The sequence below is a fragment of the Python bivittatus genome, unplaced genomic scaffold (assembly GCF_059951505.1).
Source record: "Python bivittatus isolate LINGU-HERP-01145 unplaced genomic scaffold, Pbiv_v1 ctg000080_np1212, whole genome shotgun sequence".
NCBI classification, from domain to species: Eukaryota; Metazoa; Chordata; class Lepidosauria; order Squamata; family Pythonidae; genus Python; species Python bivittatus.
In genome coordinates, this window is record NW_028277035.1 from 23,464,282 (window position 1) to 23,485,541 (window position 21,260).

At 39.5% G+C, this 21,260-nt stretch overlaps 1 protein-coding gene and 1 pseudogene across 1 annotated transcript in view; one reads left to right on the forward strand and one right to left on the reverse strand.

Annotated features, from left to right (window-relative positions):
- ERGIC1 (endoplasmic reticulum-golgi intermediate compartment 1) overlaps window positions 1–21,260 on the forward strand; it is a 98,887-nt gene that overhangs the window by 19,750 nt on the left and 57,877 nt on the right. The window contains exon 2 of the mRNA XM_007425877.4: window positions 15,661–15,722. Coding sequence (XP_007425939.1) covers window positions 15,661–15,722 — 62 coding nt within the window. The remainder of the gene's footprint in view (window positions 1–15,660; window positions 15,723–21,260) is intronic.
- LOC103066438 (platelet-activating factor acetylhydrolase IB subunit alpha2 pseudogene) lies at window positions 14,119–14,835 on the reverse strand (annotated as a pseudogene).

The window sequence follows — 21,260 nt, forward strand, 5'->3', positions numbered from 1 at the left end:
GGCAACCTTGCACGTCCAAGAAAAGATGCAGCTGCTTTAAAATGTCCCAGACAAGTGCCCATATGTTTCCATACCTGTCCAAATCATCTTTTGTTTGTTGAATCTAGATCACTGTACATCTTGATAAGTGGCTGTTTTTTCTATTTGGCAACTTGGTGAAGCAGATTTTACTGCATGTCTCCTGTTACACTATGAAAGTTAAATAGGCTTATCACAGTCACCCTCTGACAATGCTTAAGAGAACAGAGATTAGGCAAACACAATAGAGCATGAAGGAGTCTTTTGATTTGTTTTATTTTAAGCTTGGATAATTGAAGACACCTCTGTAAGAGAACATGGTGATCTTATTTAGCTCTTGATATTGTTTCTGGATGCCCCTGATTGTTTAGAACTGAGCTCCATTGACCAAGCACTACTTAAAAAAAGCAAAGGTAAAGTATCCCTTAGTCATTGTTTCAGAGCATTGATCCAAAGAAAGGCTGGACTGGAACATTAGTTATTAAATAATTTGCTTTTCAGCCTGCTTGATGTTCAGGATGATTAATGTTCTTTATTCCTAAAGATATTGAAGGGTTGAGGAGTGAATTTTATATATCTTTGAAATCTGTTTTCAGTTATAATGTTTTAACAATAGAACATACAAAATCGTTACTGTTTCAAAGCATGTGCAGATTGTGCTCTTAACATTTCAATAGATGATCAGAGTCATATACTTGGGCTAAGGGGGCGAATTTCTAAGACAAAGATGGTGAACTTCCAAGCAGATCTCCTTATTTTTGAAGGAAGTATGTGGGTTTGTCCCTGCACTAAGTACTGCTTTCCAGAGACTGTTGTTCAGCTTGACAATCAATAAATGCTTATGTTGGGCGAAGAAGATGGCTGTGAAGCTGAATGTGCAAAATTCTGGGCTTTTCCTCCTGCAAAATGACACATCCTAATTTGTCAGCTTTCATAAAGTTATTGACAATGAAGGGAGTCTGCAAGTACCATCTAATCTGATTTTTAAAAGCTATCTTACTCTGTAAGCCTTGATAGATAACGACTTTAAAAGGTTAAAAGATTGTGGATTGTAACAGAAAGTCGGTGTAAGAACCAGAGAAAGGATTTTAAAAACAGGGGAAAGAGGCTTCCATTTTTCATCTCCCACTCTTGTTTAGGATTAGAGAACATTTTTGAAAGCCTCTTGGTTATTTTATTTTTGGGGCATCCCAAAAATGTGGAGCTCCCTGAGGATTTTGCACACTGAACCAATTCACTTCAGGAGGTAAGTGGTTTGGCTGTAGCTCTAAAGGAAACCCAGTGAAGATAGCTTTGCTGTGAGGGAAGAACAAAGAAGTGGGCAGGGTGGCAGAAAGCTGATAGAGGGGAAGTTGAGGAGCATCATGTAGCAGAATGAAAACGTAGCTGGCAGTTTTAGGAGTGGCAAAACTAGTGCCATGTTGAAGGGGGGTTGTGTTCCACTGTCTTCAAATGATGGGCCCTAATTATTTGTGAGAAATGACTGGCTAGCTTGTCATGTTTGAATTTTCTAGCTTAATATACTTTGTTTGAAAGAATCTCATATTAACATAGATTCAAGTCATTCCTCCCCACCCCATCATACATGTGGCATAGAACATAGCTGTTCACCCATTATACTCTTCTGTGTCACCCATGCCACCCAAACAGCATCATGTTCAAGGCTTATAATTGCAAAATATATCTGTTAGGCCTTTGGAACAATCTGGGTTTAAATGGGAAAAGATGATGTGTGTGTGTGTGTGTGTGTGTGTGTGTTTGATTTAGCACCTGTTAGAAATAGTTTAAACCAGCTACAGTACATTTTTTTTCCTTGGACTTGTGTGGCTGCCCTCTGTGGCTGCTGAGTGATCCCAGCAGAAGACCTGTTTAGTTTAAGGTGCTCCTGACAGTGCTCTGTGCACATTCACACATGCTCTGAATATCATAAGATCACAAAGATACATTTGGTTTAAGGTGTTTTGTGTGTACCCAAGAATTTCTTCTTTCTTCTGCGAATCCATATTCCTGCCTAGTGCTAGCATCCATTGAGCAAATTACTGTCTTTCATCTAGTAGTTGAAACAGTATTTCTTCTGTAGCAAGGCATTTCTGTGACACGTGTGTGTGTGTATGTGAGTGCACATATATTTGTTAGGTCTGTATAAATAGATGAATGAACCTCCCCCCTCCCTGGATTTGCTCCTTGATGCAACAAAGCAGGCAGCTGCAGTTACTCAAAGACTCAACTCTGCATCAGTCTATCCTAATAGAAGTGTCTTCTGTGCATGCATATGCATGTCCAGAAGAGGACCTTGAAGCAGCTGAACTAAGGCTTCTTAAAGTTTGAGAAACAAATCCAGTTGTGAACTTTGCTCGCAAGCAGAATGCCTTGTCCATTGATTTGCCCAGACCTAATGTTGCTATGCTAATTACAATTATTTTAAATTGCACAAAGAAGAGAAGCAAATGTAGTCTCCTGTAATATCATTGAAAGATACACATAATCTAGCATTGTCCCTGATAGTTTTTTTTTCTAATGCGATTGCTGTTGATGTTGCTCCACTTATCATGCTTGTAAGAGTCTCAAGCCATGCCAGTACTGAAGTCTTTTAATCTCAATATGCCACTTTTTTTTTAATCTCTCTGTCCTCCTCTTCCTCCTCCCCAATACCCCTTATACTGGCAAGAAATGCCTGTTTGGCATTGTCTTCTATTGTGGCTTTGCTGGGCATTGGGAGTCTGTAGCTTATTCAAGACAGTAAGCTTAACAAATCTCCACAGTATTACTTGCTAGATTCTGGGCCTGCAGCATGAGACAGGTTTAGCCCTTTCTGTCAACCATATCAAAATATATGTTCTTACATTCACAGGCAACCAGATGGAAAATAATACAACTACCTTACCTAATGAACAGTACAAGAAAAGAAAAATAGAAACCCATATTGCATTTGAAGCAGTTTTCCCATTTCAGATTTGAACGCACATTATTTTGCTTCTTATTTAGCAGGCTGTGTGAACCAGCAGTTGACACAGCTACTATTTTAATTCAGTTATGCTTCCAGCACTCAGTATGAACATACTTTTGACCAAAATGTATTATCTAATCTAACAAAAAGGTTAGAGATTACATTGATGTACCAATGTTGTGTCACTGATTTTTTTTACTGAACTCGCTGAGTTGATCTCAGAAGTGATATACAGAGAGAGCAGCAACGGAGCTTTTCCAATGTACCACCGATCGCGAATATGACTGATTGGTGTCGATAGGATTGCAGCAAGCATGGCCTGTTTTTGTGCTGCCTTGTGCTCTAGTGATAGCAAATGATGAAACATTTCTCTTGTACTTGGCCCATCATCTTCTGAGGGACACATAGATTCTAGGCCACACATGCAGTGCAATGCCACCTGATATGACAGCTGTAATACTTCATTTCTGACCTTATGATTTTGACAATCACATGTCTTAACTACAAGGCAAAGTTGTTAGTATTTTCTTTCTGTGAGATTATTACATATAATAATCTCTGTTGCATATCTGGAGAAAGCTCCCAGTTCTTGAGCCCCGCCTCCATAGCCAAATTCAAAAGGGCATCTTTCTTGAGATTATATAACTATTTCTAATAGATTTCTTTTAAAGACAGGAACTTAGAGCAGGTATTGCCTTTTGATTGTTCTGGATAGGCAATTATTTGTAATAGCTAGGGCAAGTGAAGAATTATTTATTTGACTGATTGATTGATTTCTATGGCCACCCAATCAAATGTTTGTATGCTGGCTGCTCAGGATGGAATCTGTTGCTTGGTATACAATAGTTGTAGAAGGAAAAAAATACTGACAGCTACTGTTCATAAAGAACCTGCAATTGCACATTTTGCATTATTTCATTCAGTAAAGGCTTAAGGACTGAGCTGGTGGAGAGCTGCGAAGATGCTACCTTAGGTGGCATCTTTGCCAAGGCTCCTGGCTAGTTAGCATTTGACTTCTTGTTTGCTACTTTGCAAATATGAATTCAAACTTGAAAAGAAAATACTGGATAATTTAATATTACTCTTGTGTATTCTATGACCTCTTGAGAGAGCTTAGATATTGCCAGCATTTTGTGGGTCTCACCATATCTTCCTGGCAGCTGAAATTTAACGTATTTAGTGGGCTGGTTTGGCTCTTGATTGAGTTGGGCTGCAGAAACATAGAAAGCCTTCATTGCCAGTAAAGGTACTTTCTAGTTACTGACTTCCCTTACCAACCACAGTACCATGTGGCATGCTGCTAGGTTAGATGTCTGCAAGTTGTGTTGTTCCCTCAGATCACCCAAGACACTTTGTACTTGGAAGTAAAGAAAGTAGCAGCCCATCTTGTTTGAAATACCAAAGCTGACTGCCTTGGGAATGCAAGCCAGACCAAGGGGCATATGCCTCTCTCTTCTCTGATTTCTTATTGACACCTAAGACAGTTGCTGCCACCTAGGCCTATTCCTGTGATCCTGGTCTTGATCCTTGTTTCAGTAGTTCTAATATGGTAACAGAGATTGTGTGTGTGTGTCTGTAACCTGTAGCTATTGTATAAAAGCAGCCATAGCAGTTCTAAACCCCCTCCTCTATATTTTCCTTTCAGTCTTTTTATCTCAATGGTTGCCATGACATTTCAACCTGGTACCCCAGTGCTGCCATGCTGGTTCAGATCAAGTCCTAATGCCTTCTATTTGCACTGGAAGAAAAGCTTCCATTCTGACCAATGGAAACTGACACTTCCCTTGCCCCCAGATCAGGAATACAACAGGGATCAAAGGATTGAAGTCATTTATTTACTTTTGAAAAGCTTTCACATGTTTGCTAATTGTACAAATGACTCAAAGCTAATTTAGCTCAGTTATCTATAGAGCAGGGAGATAGCTGGGAGGTACAGGCTACATTCAGACATAACTATAAATCAGGATTCATGACATCCTGGATTACTTTAAATTAGCAACATGCTAGTGGCCATAGCTTTTTTTGTTCCCACATTATTACTCCTTTTGTTCCCACATCATTCCTGTTTGCATGAGCAAGGAATAAATAATTTAGTATTATATTCAACCAGGGTCCTGATTTATTTAATTCCCAGGGAGCTCAAGATCACAACAAGCCAGTATCCTTGGTTCAAGCATAATGCTATACTGTCTATTTCTGATTTGTTTACCAGTGTGTACAGTCAGGAGGAGTCAGACAAGAGCAAATCAGCTACATGTGCACCAGTTTTTGCTATGTGGGAATAGTGCTACAATTAGAGTAAAGTCACATTTTTTTCTGTGACCACTAAAACGGAGAATGAGGTTTCTTATGTTAATTAGCTGAAATCCTTAAAGATACAGCTCATATGATGACATCCCCCAAATAAAATATTGCTTCACCAAGATAATTTTTCTAATGTAAAATGAAAGATTTGGATCCAGCTTTTTCCACTAATTAATGTTTTCATCTTTTTTAGACCCATATTTAAAAATATTTTGAGTTTAAAGTCTCCCTTGATGCAAAGGGAGCTTTGTCATATATATAAAAAACTGAGATGCAAGGGTACCTATGGGGGTAGAATGGTTAGAAAAAAATATTAAAATATTCCATTGAACTAAGTCCTCTTAGTTCAGGAAATAAGTATACGTTTTGCACTATAGATTTGTCTTCTGTGCCTTTCTCATGCCTGCTACCTCAATTTTGTTTGAGAACTTGTAGAGTGTAGGTGGCAAAGGAATTAGCGTTTTCAGTGACTCACCAGAATGATTCACTTGTATGTGGAGAGAGAAATGACCCTGAGAAGGCAGTTAAGCGGTATGCTGGGTTCAGATTGGCTAGTCTAGATAGCGAATTTACAGTCCCATGAGCACTTTCATTTCTAAAAGCTGCCATTTTTACCACCTTGTGCATCTATCTGATGACCTGGTTGTGAGTTATGCTGACAGATTTGCTAACAAAAAGGTTTTCTATATTTTTTGGGAGATGGACTTTAGCAATTCACAAAAGTTAGCAAGCTGCAGTGTTTACCATTGGCCTGGCCCAGATTTTTAAGTGGTATTCTTTTTTTATTTGATTTTTATTTAAAAAATACTTTATTTTCTATTAATATGAAACAGATACCAACATTAATTTACTATATATATAATATGAATAACAGTGCTTTATTTGAAGTACGTGGTTTGTTTTTCTAATCATCAGTATTTATTTGTCTAATTTTGACCAAAGTGATTGTTAGTTTGCCTGTTTTTCACTTCAGTAGCTTACAGTACAAGACTTCCTGCCTTTCTTGTATGGTGCAAACTACTAAGAGTAGCTCTGATTTGGGGTAAGTGAGGCACTCTTCAGACTTCCACCTGCCATTGTTGGCTCATGAAAGCAAACACAGTTCTCCGAGTGTGAATCTTGTTCTGCTACAGTGGCACCATCCATGTATAACAGCAAAGTATAAGCAAGCTTGATGAACTAAAGATGTCCCATTCAGTTTAAATCTAGCCAAAGTCTAGATTTAAACTAACTGGATTTCATTTCTTTTATTCTGTCAGATTTTCTGCAAATTATTTAAAAAGCACATTTGTTGATTAATCCAGTTTTTCTCAGTATATAATGTTTAATAGAACTAACCTTAGTTCATATTTGTTTTGTGTGTATGATTTAATAATACACAGTATTTTCTATGTGACTATCCATAATGCAGCCTTTTTATGCATTTTTCCCAAATATACACTGCTTTGTATGAGTCAAGGGTAATAGACATTACAGGAGGCCAATTTCATATATTATTGCTATTGATTCATAACATAATCAATGTTGGCAGATTCATACCATTTTCTTCTAAAATATATCTTTTGCATTCCTAGTGGGAACCTCGAAGTTTGAGGAAATATAAAAAATGTTTACTGGAAACAGCCTGTGAAGGATTCAGTATGCTCTCTTTGGCATGGAATGCTGCTGATTGGAGATGAAATCTATTCAATAATACATCTGAGATTTATTTTATGTACAGATGTTGTTAGCCAACCAGTGAGATTCAGTCTCCTTGAATATGGCTAAATTTTGTTTTATTGTTTGTAAAAGCTGCTGTAAACAACCATATTGATCATTTAGCTGTTGTTGTTTACTTTTATCTTTTGCTTTGTAAGTTTTATTTTCTACCTTCTTTTAAATGGAATTCTGGCTGTAATACTGTAATGGACTGGGTGGGTAGGTGGGTGGATGGATGGATGACTAAAATGGGGAATGCCTGCCTGGCTGGCAGGATCACTGCCCACTATAGCATTTTGTAGAGTATTAATTATAGGATTTATTTGTTCTTGGAGGAATTTAATTCGTTTTGTCATGTAAGTCACCATTCTGTGCTTTCCTTTTCCAAACAAAAAAGGCAAAACCAGAATAATAATAATAATAATAATAATAATAATAATAATAATAATAATAATAGTAATGCATATAGTAATACAATAGGCAGCTTTCAGAAGGTCATTCTGTTGTGTCTCCAGGATGATCTACTTCCAATATGATCAGACCAAACAGATGCAGGATTCTAGTTTTGGTAGAGCCCTGAATGTAAAATGCAAGGCTAGAGCAACAAAAAGGCAACCTCTACTAAGGATGTTTGCTTTGGGCTCACATTTCTGTATTTTTTCTCTCACAAAAATCTAGCATCTTCTATAGTCTCTGATGTCACACTGAAATAGTACAGAAAAATAACTGAAGATTAAATGAATTTATATTGCTGAAAAGAAAGGTGAAGCATTAGTAGCTCTGCACACTCACCCATCTTAAAATTATTCCAAATACAGTACTGGCATTTTGACTGATGCACAACACAGAAAAACAGAGTATATGCCAACTTGTACCAGGCATTGAGATGCAGCATTTGTATTATGATATCATGAATGTTTTGTTGTTCCACCCACCCATCCCACAGAATCCCATAATGCAATCTTGAAAGTCTGACTCTAGCTTCTAAACATGATCAAGGACAGGTTTTTATATACTTTAAAGCCTGGTCAGATTGCCAGTGAAAGACAGTAGCAAAACTTGCTTTAGCTAGTAACATTTCTTTGTTTGTGTTTTTAAAGTAAATAGTTATGACCAACAGGTAAATGAAATGTGTGTGTGTGTGTGTGCATGCATATGTCTATCAAGTATTAATTAATACAGGCACAGCTCCCATTTAGTGTGTTTTTCATGGTGACATTACACAGATAAAAATATGAGATGATTAAAGTGAAAAGTACTGAGAAGAAGAGACTGTGTGCCAGAGAAGACATCATCTTTCTCTTTAAATCATCACTTCTTAATCCAGATATATTGGCACTATTTTGTAAAACTCTGCAATACATTGTCTCTTGGTCCAAAAACATGCTTCCTTTTATAGTATCCGTATGGTGTTATTTTTACTGCTTTCAGCCTAGAGCTATTTCCTGTTTCCAATTATTTAGTTACACTCCAAAGCGCCTCTTTCCTTCTTGGCTTCCTCACCAGGTTTACTAAGGCATTATTGTCATTTTAGTGAGACGACGCCAGTGTTGAGGTTTTAATGGGCTGTGAGCAAGAAGTTTAGCTATTTCCTCTGCCTATGAGGCCATGATGTCATAAGCTGCTATGAGGCCCTTTATCATATGCTGCTGTTACTGTGGTCTGTGTGGAAAGAATGTAAACAGTGCTTTCCAGATGTTCCCAGGGAAGCTGCAGGTCCATAAATGGGCCATTTTGTGGAAGAATATTATTTTAAATGAGAGGAAAGATGAATCAGGCTGTAAAAAATATATGTAGCTTTGAGAATATCAAATGCTACAGGCTTTTGTTCATGTAGTAAATTTCTCATGTGGTGACTCCAGGTTTGTATGTATATGTGATCTATAAGTATTTCTCCAAACTTCCCGCCCATCTACTGGCATGGAAATGTGTCATGTTAGAAATGTTCCAAAGAGAGACTGATGTGCTTTGAAAGGTAGGAGTTCACTGACAACTTAAAAGAGGTCCTCAATTTGAAACCACTATAAACTGGACTGGAAAAGCTTGATCTTTAGATGTCTAATAAATATTATTGTGTTAAATAATGTTTATAGACTGCTTTTGACAGGCCCTATAGTTTACAATGGAAACTGCATCAAGTGACTTCCAATTCACTTTCTATCCCTCAGTCAAATAGGATACAAGCGCATCCAGAAAACAATCATCAGGATGATGAGGGTGATGGACACTTGATCATACAAAGAATGGCAGAAAGATCTTATTTTATTTAGTATGGAGAGAAGAGATGTGATAAAGGTAGCCATGCAGAAAATGGAGCTTAACTTGTTTCAGAGAAAAAAAAAACAACAACTAGAACCAATGGATTGGAATTTGAAGGGAAATAGATTTTAGCTAAACTTTAGTGGAGACTTTCTAATGGTGCGAGTTACATGGTAATAGAGTAGACTGGTTTGGAAGATAGAATTTTTTAACATGGGTCTAACACTCATCTGTCAGAGCTGTCCATGGTAGATCCTGCACTTCCTACTTTCCTACACTTTCCTACTTTGAAGGTAGGAAATTGAATTAAATTATCCTCAGGGTTCTTTCCAACTCTGTGATTTTATCTGAGGACAGAGGGAGAAGCGTTGAAATGTAGAACTGAGTGCCATCAGCATGCTGAAATACAAGTGCCACCACACTCCAGCTCAGTGTCATTGATGTAGCTTCTTCCACAAACCTTATATATATATGTGTGCATGTGCGTGTGTGTGTGTGTATGAATGTAACCATTAGACTGAAAAGTCAAGATGACTTAGAATAACGTAGTTGCCAAAAGCTATGGAGGTGAATAGTATTGGCATAGGGCCTGGGTACTTGTGGGACCACCTATCTCCCATAGTATCTGCCCGGCCGATTTGATCTGACAGGGTTGGTGCACTCTGGGTTCCTTCAGTAAAGCAATGCCATCTATTAGGACCCTGGAAGTGCCTTCTCTGTTGCAGTGTCTGCTCTATGGAATGAGGTTCCCCCAAGAACCGAATGGCCCCCACCCTGTTGATATTTCAGAGGGGCCTTAAGATCTGACTCTTTGCCCCGGCTTTGGTGGGGATGACTGAAGCTTGTTTTCTTTTGTTTTCACCCAGTTGTTATTCTGCCATCTCTACCCTTTTCTGTTTCTTGTTGTTTTTATTGTCATGTTTTAAAATCATTCATAAACTGCCCAGAGTTGTTGGGAGTTGGTCAGCATATAAATTTAATTAAATAACAACAACAAGAAGAATAAGCTTTTATTTTTCCTTCTTTTATTTCGATGTGCCCTCCTCTTGAACATTTTTGTTTTAATTTGCAGTTTCCTGCCTCTCTCAGTGTGAGAACGTGTATTGAAAGTCAGGTTGTTTGTGCTGGGATTCTTGGCATAGAATATCTGGGTCACAAATAATTAAATGTATTATCTTTCCCCAATTAAGTCATAAACTAAAGCAGGATTATAGAAAACCATCACCTTTAATGACAATAATGAGCCAGGCTATATTTATATTTTTCTTTATTTTTTTTAACTTTTATTTGTAGTTTACAAGAAATCAATAAAAATAATTAATTCAAAAAAGGATGCAATGCTGCTGTGCATGAGTCCTAGATTACACTGTTAATCAGACACATCATGAAATATAAGTATGTCTTCTTGTTTTATATATATGGGTCCCTGTGTGTGTTTGTGTGTGTAGGATTACATCCTAAATCAATATAATCCTTGGCCCAATCTTTTTGTTCGTGTGCTTTACTTTTCTTTTTTTGGAACTATCTTGTTTTCTTTAAAAATATTCCATTAAAGTAAGTGCCCTGCTGAAATGGCATACATAAAACATCAGGGGAGATGTCTATGAGTTTTAAACTGCATTTTTCTCCATGGTATGGACACAGTTAAGGTTTAGAGATGAACTAGAGGGTGTGTTTTGTTTTTGTATGAAGATTGTACTGCTTTGCCCATAGATACTCCATTGTCCCATATTCTTGGAAGGTGGAAGCTGGGATAAGCTTCTGTTATTAGTGTTGCAATTTCAAGTGTTGCTGTGTTCTCTGTGTTCTTGAAGATTTATTTTAGATCAATTTCTTTCCAGATTTTGATTTGCTGAACGTTAGTAGAGAAATAGCTTCTTGACAGTTCTCACAAAGGTTGGATGGATTTTATGTAGGCTTTGATTCCGGAGAAGCTGCACTGGACCTTTTTTTCAGTTGTAGGTCAGTATTCTAGAGGCAAGAAAAAAGTTCTTCAGAACTTTTTGTGTTAAAGCAGGACTGTGTCCTATATATTGTAACTAAAGGCGACTTTTTGTCTCATTTGGAAATAGGCCTTGCTTAGGCAGCTGGGCATAATGATTTCTTGTCATAATGAGATGCAGGACCACTGGCTTGGGTTTGATGACTAAATTTAGGCAACACTATGGCCTGATGAAGAAGTACAAATCTTATTTTTAGAAGTGTTTAGTTTTTCATTTTTTTAAGCAAAGGAGTTGTTGCCAATTATGAAAAAATTGGCTGAGTTGTACACAGTTTATAGAATTGTACAATAGACATGTAGTCTACTTAAGATGCCAGCCTATCTACAGAAAACCAAATAACAGTCTCCCTCCCATACAATGGTTATTTCTTAAACCCAATATAAATATGTTACAAGTGTGTGGAGGACCAGAAATCTATATAGAAAAAGATAATATAGAGATAAAGAGAAGACTGGAGAAAAGCAGACTTTTACCCTTCAATACCGTTATCCTGAAAATCTCTGAAACAATTTTAAATGTATTAGTTGGCATTTTTTAAACCTTGTCTGTTGCTTCTTTTACTTTTGTTTTCCTTGCCCGGGTGTAATTTGACTTTTTAACTCCTCAGAGAAGGGGCTTTTTCTCATTTGATTATAGCTTTTTAAGGTACTTCACTATACTGTATATGACAGAGATTCTTACAAACAGTAATCCATAACTGTTGTAACTGGTCATCAACATTGTTTTCATTTCTTAATTCCTAATATACAGTTGTGTGAAAAAGAAAGTACACCCTCTTTGAGTTCTATGGTTTTATGTATCAGGACATAATAAAAATCATTTGGTCCTTAGCAGTTCTCAAAAGTAGGTAAATACAACCTCAGGTGAACAACACATGACATATCACCCCATCTCATCATTTATTTTACAAAAAGAAAGCCAAAATGGAGAAGCCATGTATGAAAAACTAAGTATACCCTTACTGCTTCCATAGGTATGAAGAGGCTAAGTAGCAGCCAGGTGCTGCTAATCAAATGCCCTTGATTAATTGATCACCAGCAAGTGTGACTGCCTCTATAAAAGCCGATGTTTTAGGAGTTTGTTGGTCTTGCATTGAGGTGTGTGTTAACACAATGCCAAAGAGTGAAGACATCAGCAATGATCTTAGAGAAGCAATTGTTGCTGCTCATCAATCTGGGAAGGGTTATAAGGCCATTTCCAAACAATTTAAAGTCCATCATTCTACAGTGAGGAAGATTATTCACAAGTGAAAAACATTCAAGACAGTTGCCAATCTTCCCAGGAGTGGACGTCCCAGCAAATTCACCCCAAGGTCAGACTGTGCAATGCTGAGAGAAATTGCAAAAAATCCAAGAGTTACATCTCAGACTCTACAGGCCTCAGTTAGCATGTTAAATGTTCAAGTTCATGACAGTACAATTAGAAAAAGACTGAACCAGTATGGTTTGTTTGGAAGGGTTGCCAGGAGAAAACCTCTTCTTTTGAAAAAGAACATGGTGGCATGGCTTAGGTTTGCAAAGTTGCATCTGAACAAATCACAAGACTTCTGGAACACTGTCCTTTGGACAGACGAGACCAAAGTGGAGATGTTTGGCCATAATGCACAGTACCACATTTGGCGAAAACCAAACACAGCACATCAGCACAAACATCTCATACTAACCATCAAGCACGGTGGTGGAAGGGTGATAATATGGGCTTGTTTTGCAGCCAAGGACCTGGGCACCTTGCAGTCATTGAGTCGACCATGAACTCCTCTGTATACCAAAGTATTCTAGAGTCAAATGTGAGGCCATCTGTCCGACAGCTAAAGCTTGGCTGACATTGGGTCATGCAACAGGGCAATGATCCCAAGCACACCAGCAAATCTATAACAGAATGGCTGAAAAAGAAAAGAATCAAGGTGTTGCAATGGCCCAGTCAAAGTCCAGACCTCAACCCGATTGAAGTGCTGTGGCAGGACTTCAAGAGAGCTGTGCATAAACAAATGCCCGCAAACCTCAATGAACTGAAGCAATGTTGTAAAGAAGAGTGGGCCAAAATTCCTCCACAATGATGTGAGAGACAGATGAAGTCATACAGAAAACAATTACTTCAAGTTATTGTTGCTAAAGGTGGTTCTACAAGCTATTGAATCATAAGGTGTACTCAGTTTTTCACACATGGCTTCTCCATTTTGGCTTTCTTTTTGTAAAATAAATGATGAGATGGTGTAATATGTCATGTGTTGTTGTTCATCTGAGGTTGTATTTACCTACTTTTGAGAACTGCTAAGGACCAGATGATTTTTATTAAGTCCTGATACATAAAGCCATAGAACTCAAAGAGGGTGTACTTTCTTTTTCACATGACTGTAGATTCCCTATGGAAATAGAAAATTGGCATTCTTACGGAGAAACATTCTCCTCAGCATTCCAGACTGAGTATTTTTTAAATAAAATTAATTCAGTCCAATAAACTCTCACCTGCAAGGATTCATCCCAGAATAGGTTCATTGCCTTATGGGCTGCTTAAGTGGTGGAATGTGAGTGCAGCCAGTGAGCTCAGGCATTTCAGCACTGTTGACAGCCTGGACACCGAGGAGGGAGGAATGGTAGTGACAGCAGAACATAAGCCAGCAGGTTGCTGACAAGGATGCTCACACCATGAGCGAGAAACGACTGCTTCCGTTAGAATAAGCCTGCTCAGGCCAAGTGACCAAAGTGGCCTTTGGACTCCTTTGGCCAGCTACACGCCGTGACACTAGCCATGCTACCCTCCATCTCCCTTTCCAGTGCTAAACACAACACCCAGTTACATTCAACAATGGAAAGCACATCGAGTGAGGATTCAGTAGAGCCATGGAAAAAAGAACTGGGCTGATGGAGCTGGGACAGGGTGGGGTGGGGAGGCTGTCAGGCCAGAGTTGCCTGCTTCTCTTCTGGGGTTTCCTCCAGCAGCTGCATGATGAGTTCATGGAGGAGTTTGCAGATACCAAGGGTAGCCAGCACCTGTCAGATGCAGAAAATCGAACATGTCGTGCCATGAAATGGTGCCATCCGAGTGCACAAAGGCTCCATCCACATCCAGCAGCTGGACACCGGCCAGCTTTGGCAGGGAAGCCTTCAAGAGCTGGTTCACCTTGGAGTTCTTCTGCCGCAGCGGGTTTGGCTTCTCACCTTGAGGGAGCAGGCCCAGTACGATAATCTTAGCCTGGGGCTGCCGTGTATTGATCCGTCTCACAATGGCCTCTGTTCCACCAGCTACTTCCTCTGCTGTGTTTTCATGGTTGTTTGTTCCAGCCCAAACAACAATGACCTTGGGCTTAATATTTTCCAGTCCACCGTTCTTCAGTCTCCACAGAACATGTCCTGTAGTGTCTTCCCAATCCCAAAATTCAGTGCATGTAATGGTGAAAAAAGTTCTTGCCATATCTCGTACTGCTGCAGCAGCTGAACCATGGAGTCCCCCACAAACAGCACATCGGGCTCCTTGTCTTTGCAGTCCAGGACAAACCGGTTGTGCTGGGACATCCACCGGTCGTCGCCCTGCACGTCTTCCGCGGCGTGGGGCATCGCCGCTGGGTTGGAGTCCCCCTGGCTCATCCGGTCCCTGCCGAGAGACGAGGCGTGCGTCGGTGGGTGGGTGGGTGAGGGGAGGCAGGGATACCCACGGGCCCGGCGCCATCCTCCGCGGACAGAGCAGCCACCCCACCCCGCGCGGCCGTCGCCCTGCTTAAGTGGTGACTTGCAAATTGGCTGAGATTGCATTCTCAGTATTCGGCAGCAAAATGACCCATTTGGAGAAGTGATTTTTTTTTTTTAAAGTCTTGAAATGTAAGCAGGAGGCCTTTCTGGAAGTAAACCTCTCCCTTTTCCATCCTTAATTCCTCTCCAACTTCCCCACTCCCCAAATGGCCAGTAATTGTGCCTCTGAAATTCTGGAATGCCATCACATTAGTGGAAATCATTCTGCAGCCTCCAGATAGCCAGTGAAGTGACAAAATATTGCCCAGCCTGGTCTGCTTGAAAGAACTCTTAATGGAATAGGTCAGATGGGGTGGGGTGATATGAATAAGAGGCTGGTAGAGAGCTGTTGATGGCTTCTCTTGCACCTTGTATAGTAAAGTGAACCAACTCACTAGTGAGCACAGTTAAGGGCTCTGCTTTTTGGCTTAATGAGTGAGTGTGGAGAAGCAGGAAAACTCTACCCACTCTCGCTTCCCCCAATCTAATCATCAGACTTGACTGGCCATAGAAGTAATTAAAAAAAAACCCCCAGTGGTTCACTTCCACAAGAGAACAAAAAAGAGAGTTTTGCACTCTAGTGTAAAATGAAGAATGATGATGTTGGAACCGTTAATGGAAAAAATTGCAGTATTGTGGACTCTGAATCATGAAATGTTCCACATGTTTTATAATGTTTGTGGATTCTTTTTGATATATTTTTCAGGTTTGATATCTACAGAAAGGTGCCAAAAGACCTTACGCAGCCAACCTTTACAGGAGCAATTAGTAAGTATCTGTGTCTGTATGTGTCTGTTTGCCTTTCCAGATTTCAGTCCAGAATTAGAGTTCCTTCTGATACTTTATTTAAAACAATGAGATGGTAAAGCAATAGTATACTGAATTATCTTAAAGACAATTGGAAGCCATAATGTGGGCCTCCAGATTGCGTATTGGCCTTTATTGTGAGATCTTGCTGAATCCTCCCACACGGATGATGTTTGACACATCTTTTTCCTCTAGTTTGGTTGTGGGATGAAAGTGAAGAAGCTGCTCTCAGGCAAATTAATATGCTTATTTTTGCTGAATCTTTATTTTCATCTTTCTTTGTTGCCAAATAGCATAATTTGAGGGTGATATCTTTTTTATGTGGAATCTTTTATCTCCTTCCTTAGTTTCTTCTTTTTAAGTTGCAATTCTATACCATCATTTCAGGGCATTGCATAGAGTAGATAAATATCAGGGTCATTCTTCAACATCTAAAATTAAATGCCCAGAATTTTGTTTATCTTTTGTTATATACTTTCCTGGTCCTTTGAGTGGCCATTTCCCACTAATGACATTATCTTCGTTAATTTTTGTCCCTATTTCTTCGTGTTTTACCACATACACTTCTTAAGTATTACATTCCAAACACATTCAATTTCTTTGCTTTTGTCCACGTACCTAACTCTCACCTCCATATAAAAAAGTGGACATAAGAATGCTCTTATACATAGCCAATTTTTATTCTTTCAGTCATTTATTCCTTGCAACAGATCCCATACTATCTGTTACCTTTTTACCAGCATTTGAACATCTTAAAACTTGTCCACCCATTTTCCCAGCTTTAGTAAGCTTTCTACCTAGTACAGTACATAGATTCATCTGCCTAGTCTAGCTTTTTTGTCATTTATGTATAATTTGCAATTGTTCACTCAGTGTTCCCTCTCAAACCCTGGTCTTTGATATGTTAATTTTAGGATCCAAATTTCTGAACTGCATCATGCAGTCATGCAAATCATTCACATTCTCAGACATTCACATTCACATATATCATCTATATACTAAAGTATACATACAACAACACACCCCTAATATCAGCACAAATGTTCTTTATACATGTATTCATAAATACATTAAACAACCAAAGTGACATCACACTTCTTCTCTTACCCCCTTCACTATATTGAACCATTTCCTAAGCATTCCATTTATTCTCACACGTTTTATTTTCATCATGAACTACTCTTAGCTTGTTTAGCAACCAATCTCCAACTCCTTATTTCCACAAAAAAATCCACAATTCAAGCCTATTCATTTTATGATATACTTTCTCTAAATCAACAAATGACAATAGAATTTTCTTTCTGACATTCATATATTTCTTAGTGAAGAGCAAAAAAATGGTCTGCATATCCCCTGCCTGTCATAAATCTGCACTGTGCTTCCCACATTGTGCTTATTGGCACATCCTATAAGCTTTTAGACAGAATTCTAGCAAGCATCATCATAGGTTCAATTAAATAAACTAATTCTCCTGCCGTTGTTGCACTACACAAATAACGTTTGAACTTTTGCATTTACTCTTGCTCCCTTTCTCTTTGTATAGGGAACAAAAACAGCATTTTTCCAAACATCAGGCATAGATGCAGTCTTCATGCACATGTTAAACAAGCTGCACATTCATAATGTAAGATTTCTCAGGTTATACCATATAGTGAATTGTGATGGTGTAAACTTGATTTAGTGTCAGCCCTTTGAGATTGTCCAAATCAGGAAACTGACTCAACAAGAAGACTAGAATTAAACTTTATTGAGATAGGCTCTTTTAACAGAACCTTGCAGGCCTGCTTTTTTTATTCCTTTCTCTCCCTCTTATAACCCGGCAAGTTAGGGAGGAGCCAGCCTCAGACTCTACCTAATACTTTCTCCTTTCCCAGGAGGCATGGGCATGCTTCTGAAGTTTTTGTTTTTGAAATGGCTTCTGAATGTTTTCCCTAAAGTCATTTCCTTAGCTTTCTGTATTCAGTTATAGTTTATTATCACGTTCTTACCTCATGCCTTTAATTTTTTTTTTTTTTGGCTTACTAGTCCTTACTCCTTTTCTGCACTTTGCATAATATTTCTTAACCCAGAAGGGAATAGTGTGATGTGAATGTGTCTATATGCCATACAACAATTGTAGCTATTAGCAGTAAGGAGTAGAAAAACAAAACAAAAATGCCTGCTTTCTTTTAATCTGCCTGTGTAATGTTTTTGAAGAAAAATTACAAAAACATATTCTGAATATGATAGCTGTTAAAAAAAAAAAACCAAAAGACATACTGGAATCACTTCTTTTGCTTAGATAAACACTTAAAAAGACTTGTAAGGTATGATTTTAAGTTTAAGCAACCCACTTTGTGATTGAGGATTGAACTATCTTGGTAATCCTCTGTGGCGCTCACACTGTACTCTTAGTGGATAGACTTGTATTTTGGATAAAGATTTGGAATTACCATATTTGAGGAAGGTTGGGATTACAAGTAGTCCTCGACCTCCGACCATTTGGTCAGTGACTGTTCCACATTACGACGGCGCTGAATGAATGGTGGTTACGACCGGTCCTCAGAGTTCTGGCTGTCCCTGCGCCCCCGTGGTCATGTGATTGCGATCTGGGTGCTTGGCAACATGCTTGCACTTATGACCAGTTGCCAAATGCCCCCAATCATGTGATCGCCATTTGCAACCTTCCCTGCCAGCTTCCCCAGAAAGTCAATGGGGAAGCCGGCAGGGAAGATCGCAAGTCACTGGGGTAAGCATTCCCCACCTGCGCACCCTTCCCCAATCCCTCTGTGCTTGCACCTCGCTGGCCATTCATGCAACTCTGTGCACCCTCCCCAACCCATGCCATACTCCTGTGCACCCTACCCTCCCTGACCCATGCGGCACCTCTCATGCACCCTCACTGACCCTCCTTTGCATCCTTGCACACCCTCCCAGTGCTGCGCCTCTTGCACATTCTCCCTGACCCTCTACTACTACCCCCATGCATTCCCTCGCTCCCTCCCCCACCTGGCAACAGCCACTTACCTGCCTGTGGGCCTGGGACTTGCAACTTCCTGTTGACTTCCCCACTGACTTTGGTTGTGGGAAGCTGGCAGGAAGTTGCCTCGCCTAACGACTGTGGGATTCAGTTAACAACGGCAACTGGGACTGCAGAGATTGCCATCATTAAGCGATGCGGTTGCACTTTACAACTGCATCGCTTAGTGATGGAAATTCTGATCCCAACTGCAGTCGTAGGTCAAGGACTAGCTGTACTTTCGTTATGAAGGATTTTATGTAAATTGTATCCCCTTGAACACATGAGCATTCAAAAAGATGAATTCATTCATACTCCAGATATGAGATGCATTAACTGTGATTGATTATGTGCCATCAAGTCATTTTCAACTCCTAGTGACCACATAGATAGATCTTCTTCATGATTATCTGTCCCTAACTGGGTCTTTCAGGTGTCCCAATGGTGCACTCATTGCCACTGTAACTAAGTCCATCCTCCTTGCTGCTAGTCATCCTCTTCTTCTCTTTCTTTCCACCTTTCCCACATTACAGCCTTTTCTAGAAAGCTAGGTCTTCACATAATGTGTCCAAAATATGATAATTTGAGCCTGGTTATTTGTGCCTCGAGTAAGCACTCTGGGTTGATTTGGTCAATGATCCATTGGTTTGTTTTTTGGCTGTCCACGGTATTCTCAGGAGTCTTCTCCAACACCAACGTTCAAAAGCAGTCAATACTCTTACTATTCTACTTCTTCAAAGTCCAACTTTCGCTTCCATATAGTATCACAGGGAATACCATGGCTTGCATAATTCCGATCTTTGTAGGTACAGACACGTCACGGCCTTTGAATTTCCAAGGCCTTCATGGCTGCTCTACCAAGTGCTAGTTTGTAGCTTACTATTTCTTGACTGTTGTTCCTTTACTGTTGATGGTTGATCCTAAAAGGCAGAAGCTGTCCACCATTTCAATATCTTCATTGCCAATTCTAAGACTGGTTGTTCTACCTGTTGTCATTTGTTGTCATACTTACTTCCCTTTCTCATCATGTGTCTGAAGATGTAGAGCCATCCATTAAAAAGGTGATTTAAATCTACAATTCTTGGCTTGAACAAAATTTGCATAGCTTTTCAAATGATTCTAGATAGTTTATTTCTATTAAATATCCTTTCTAAAAATATGGCACATTGAATCAGGAATGTCAACTGGTGAATGTATTCTTGGTTTTGGATTATACTATAAAGTGCCTACCAATAGCTGTTCCAAGAGTACTATGTATCATTGTGCCAAACTGCCCATGTTTGGATAGGAAGGTTTCAGTGACATATGCCCTGGCATATGATAGCTAACATCCCAATGGCACGAGCTAAACAACATACTGACAGGAAAGCACTCCAGACAGCTGCCCTGTCAATCCCCCAGTTCTTCTGGATGAACTGTATGTATGCATGACAACATTGTGCAAAAATATTGTAAGGCTGTGAGGGCAGAGGATTCTAGTTACAAACGGAGAATTTATGATTTATGAATTTAAGAATGTATAGTGGGGCAAAAAAGTATTTAGTCAGCCACCAATTGTGCAGGTTCTCCCACTTAAAAAGATGAGAGAGGCCTGTAATTTTCATCATAGGTATACCTCAACTATGAGAGACAAAATGGGGGAAAAAATCCAGAAAATCACATTGTCTGATTTTTAAAGAATTTATTTGCAAATCATGGTGGAAAATAAGCATTTGGTCAATATCAAAAGTTCATCTCAATACTTTGTTATATATCCTTTGTTGGCAATGACAGAGGTCAAACGTTTTCTGTAAGTCTTCACAAGGTTTTCACACACTGTTGCTGGTATTTTGGCCCATTCCTCCATGCAGATCTCCTCTAGAGCAGTGATGTTTTGGGGCTGTCGCTGGGCAACACGGACTTTCAACTCCCTCCAAAGGTTTACCATGGGGTTGAGATCTGGAGACTGGCTAGGACCTTGAAATGCTTCTTACGAAGCCACTCCTTCGTTCCTCGGGCGGTGTGTTTGGGATCATTGTCATGCTGAAAGACCCAGCCACATTTCATCTTCAATGCCCTTGCTGATGGAAGGAGGTGTTCACTCAAAATCTCACGATACATGGCCCCATTCATTCATTCTTTCCTTTACATGGATCAGTCGTCCTGGTCCCTTTGCAGAAAAACAGCCCCAAAGTATGATGTTTCCACCCCCATGTTTCACAGTAGGTATGATGTTCTTTGGATGCAACTCAGCATTCTCTCTCCTCCAAACACGACGAGTTGAGTTTAGACCAAAACGTTCTACTTTGGTTTCATCTGACCATATGACATTCTCCCAATCCTCTTCTGGATCATCCAAATGCTCTCTAGCAAACTTCAGACGGGCCCGGACATGTACTGGCTTAAGCAGGGGGACACATCTGGCACTGCAGGATTTGAGTCCCTGGTGGCATTGTGTGTTACTGATGGTAGCCTTTGTTACTTTGGTCCCAGCTCTCTGCAGGTCATTCACTAGGTCCCCC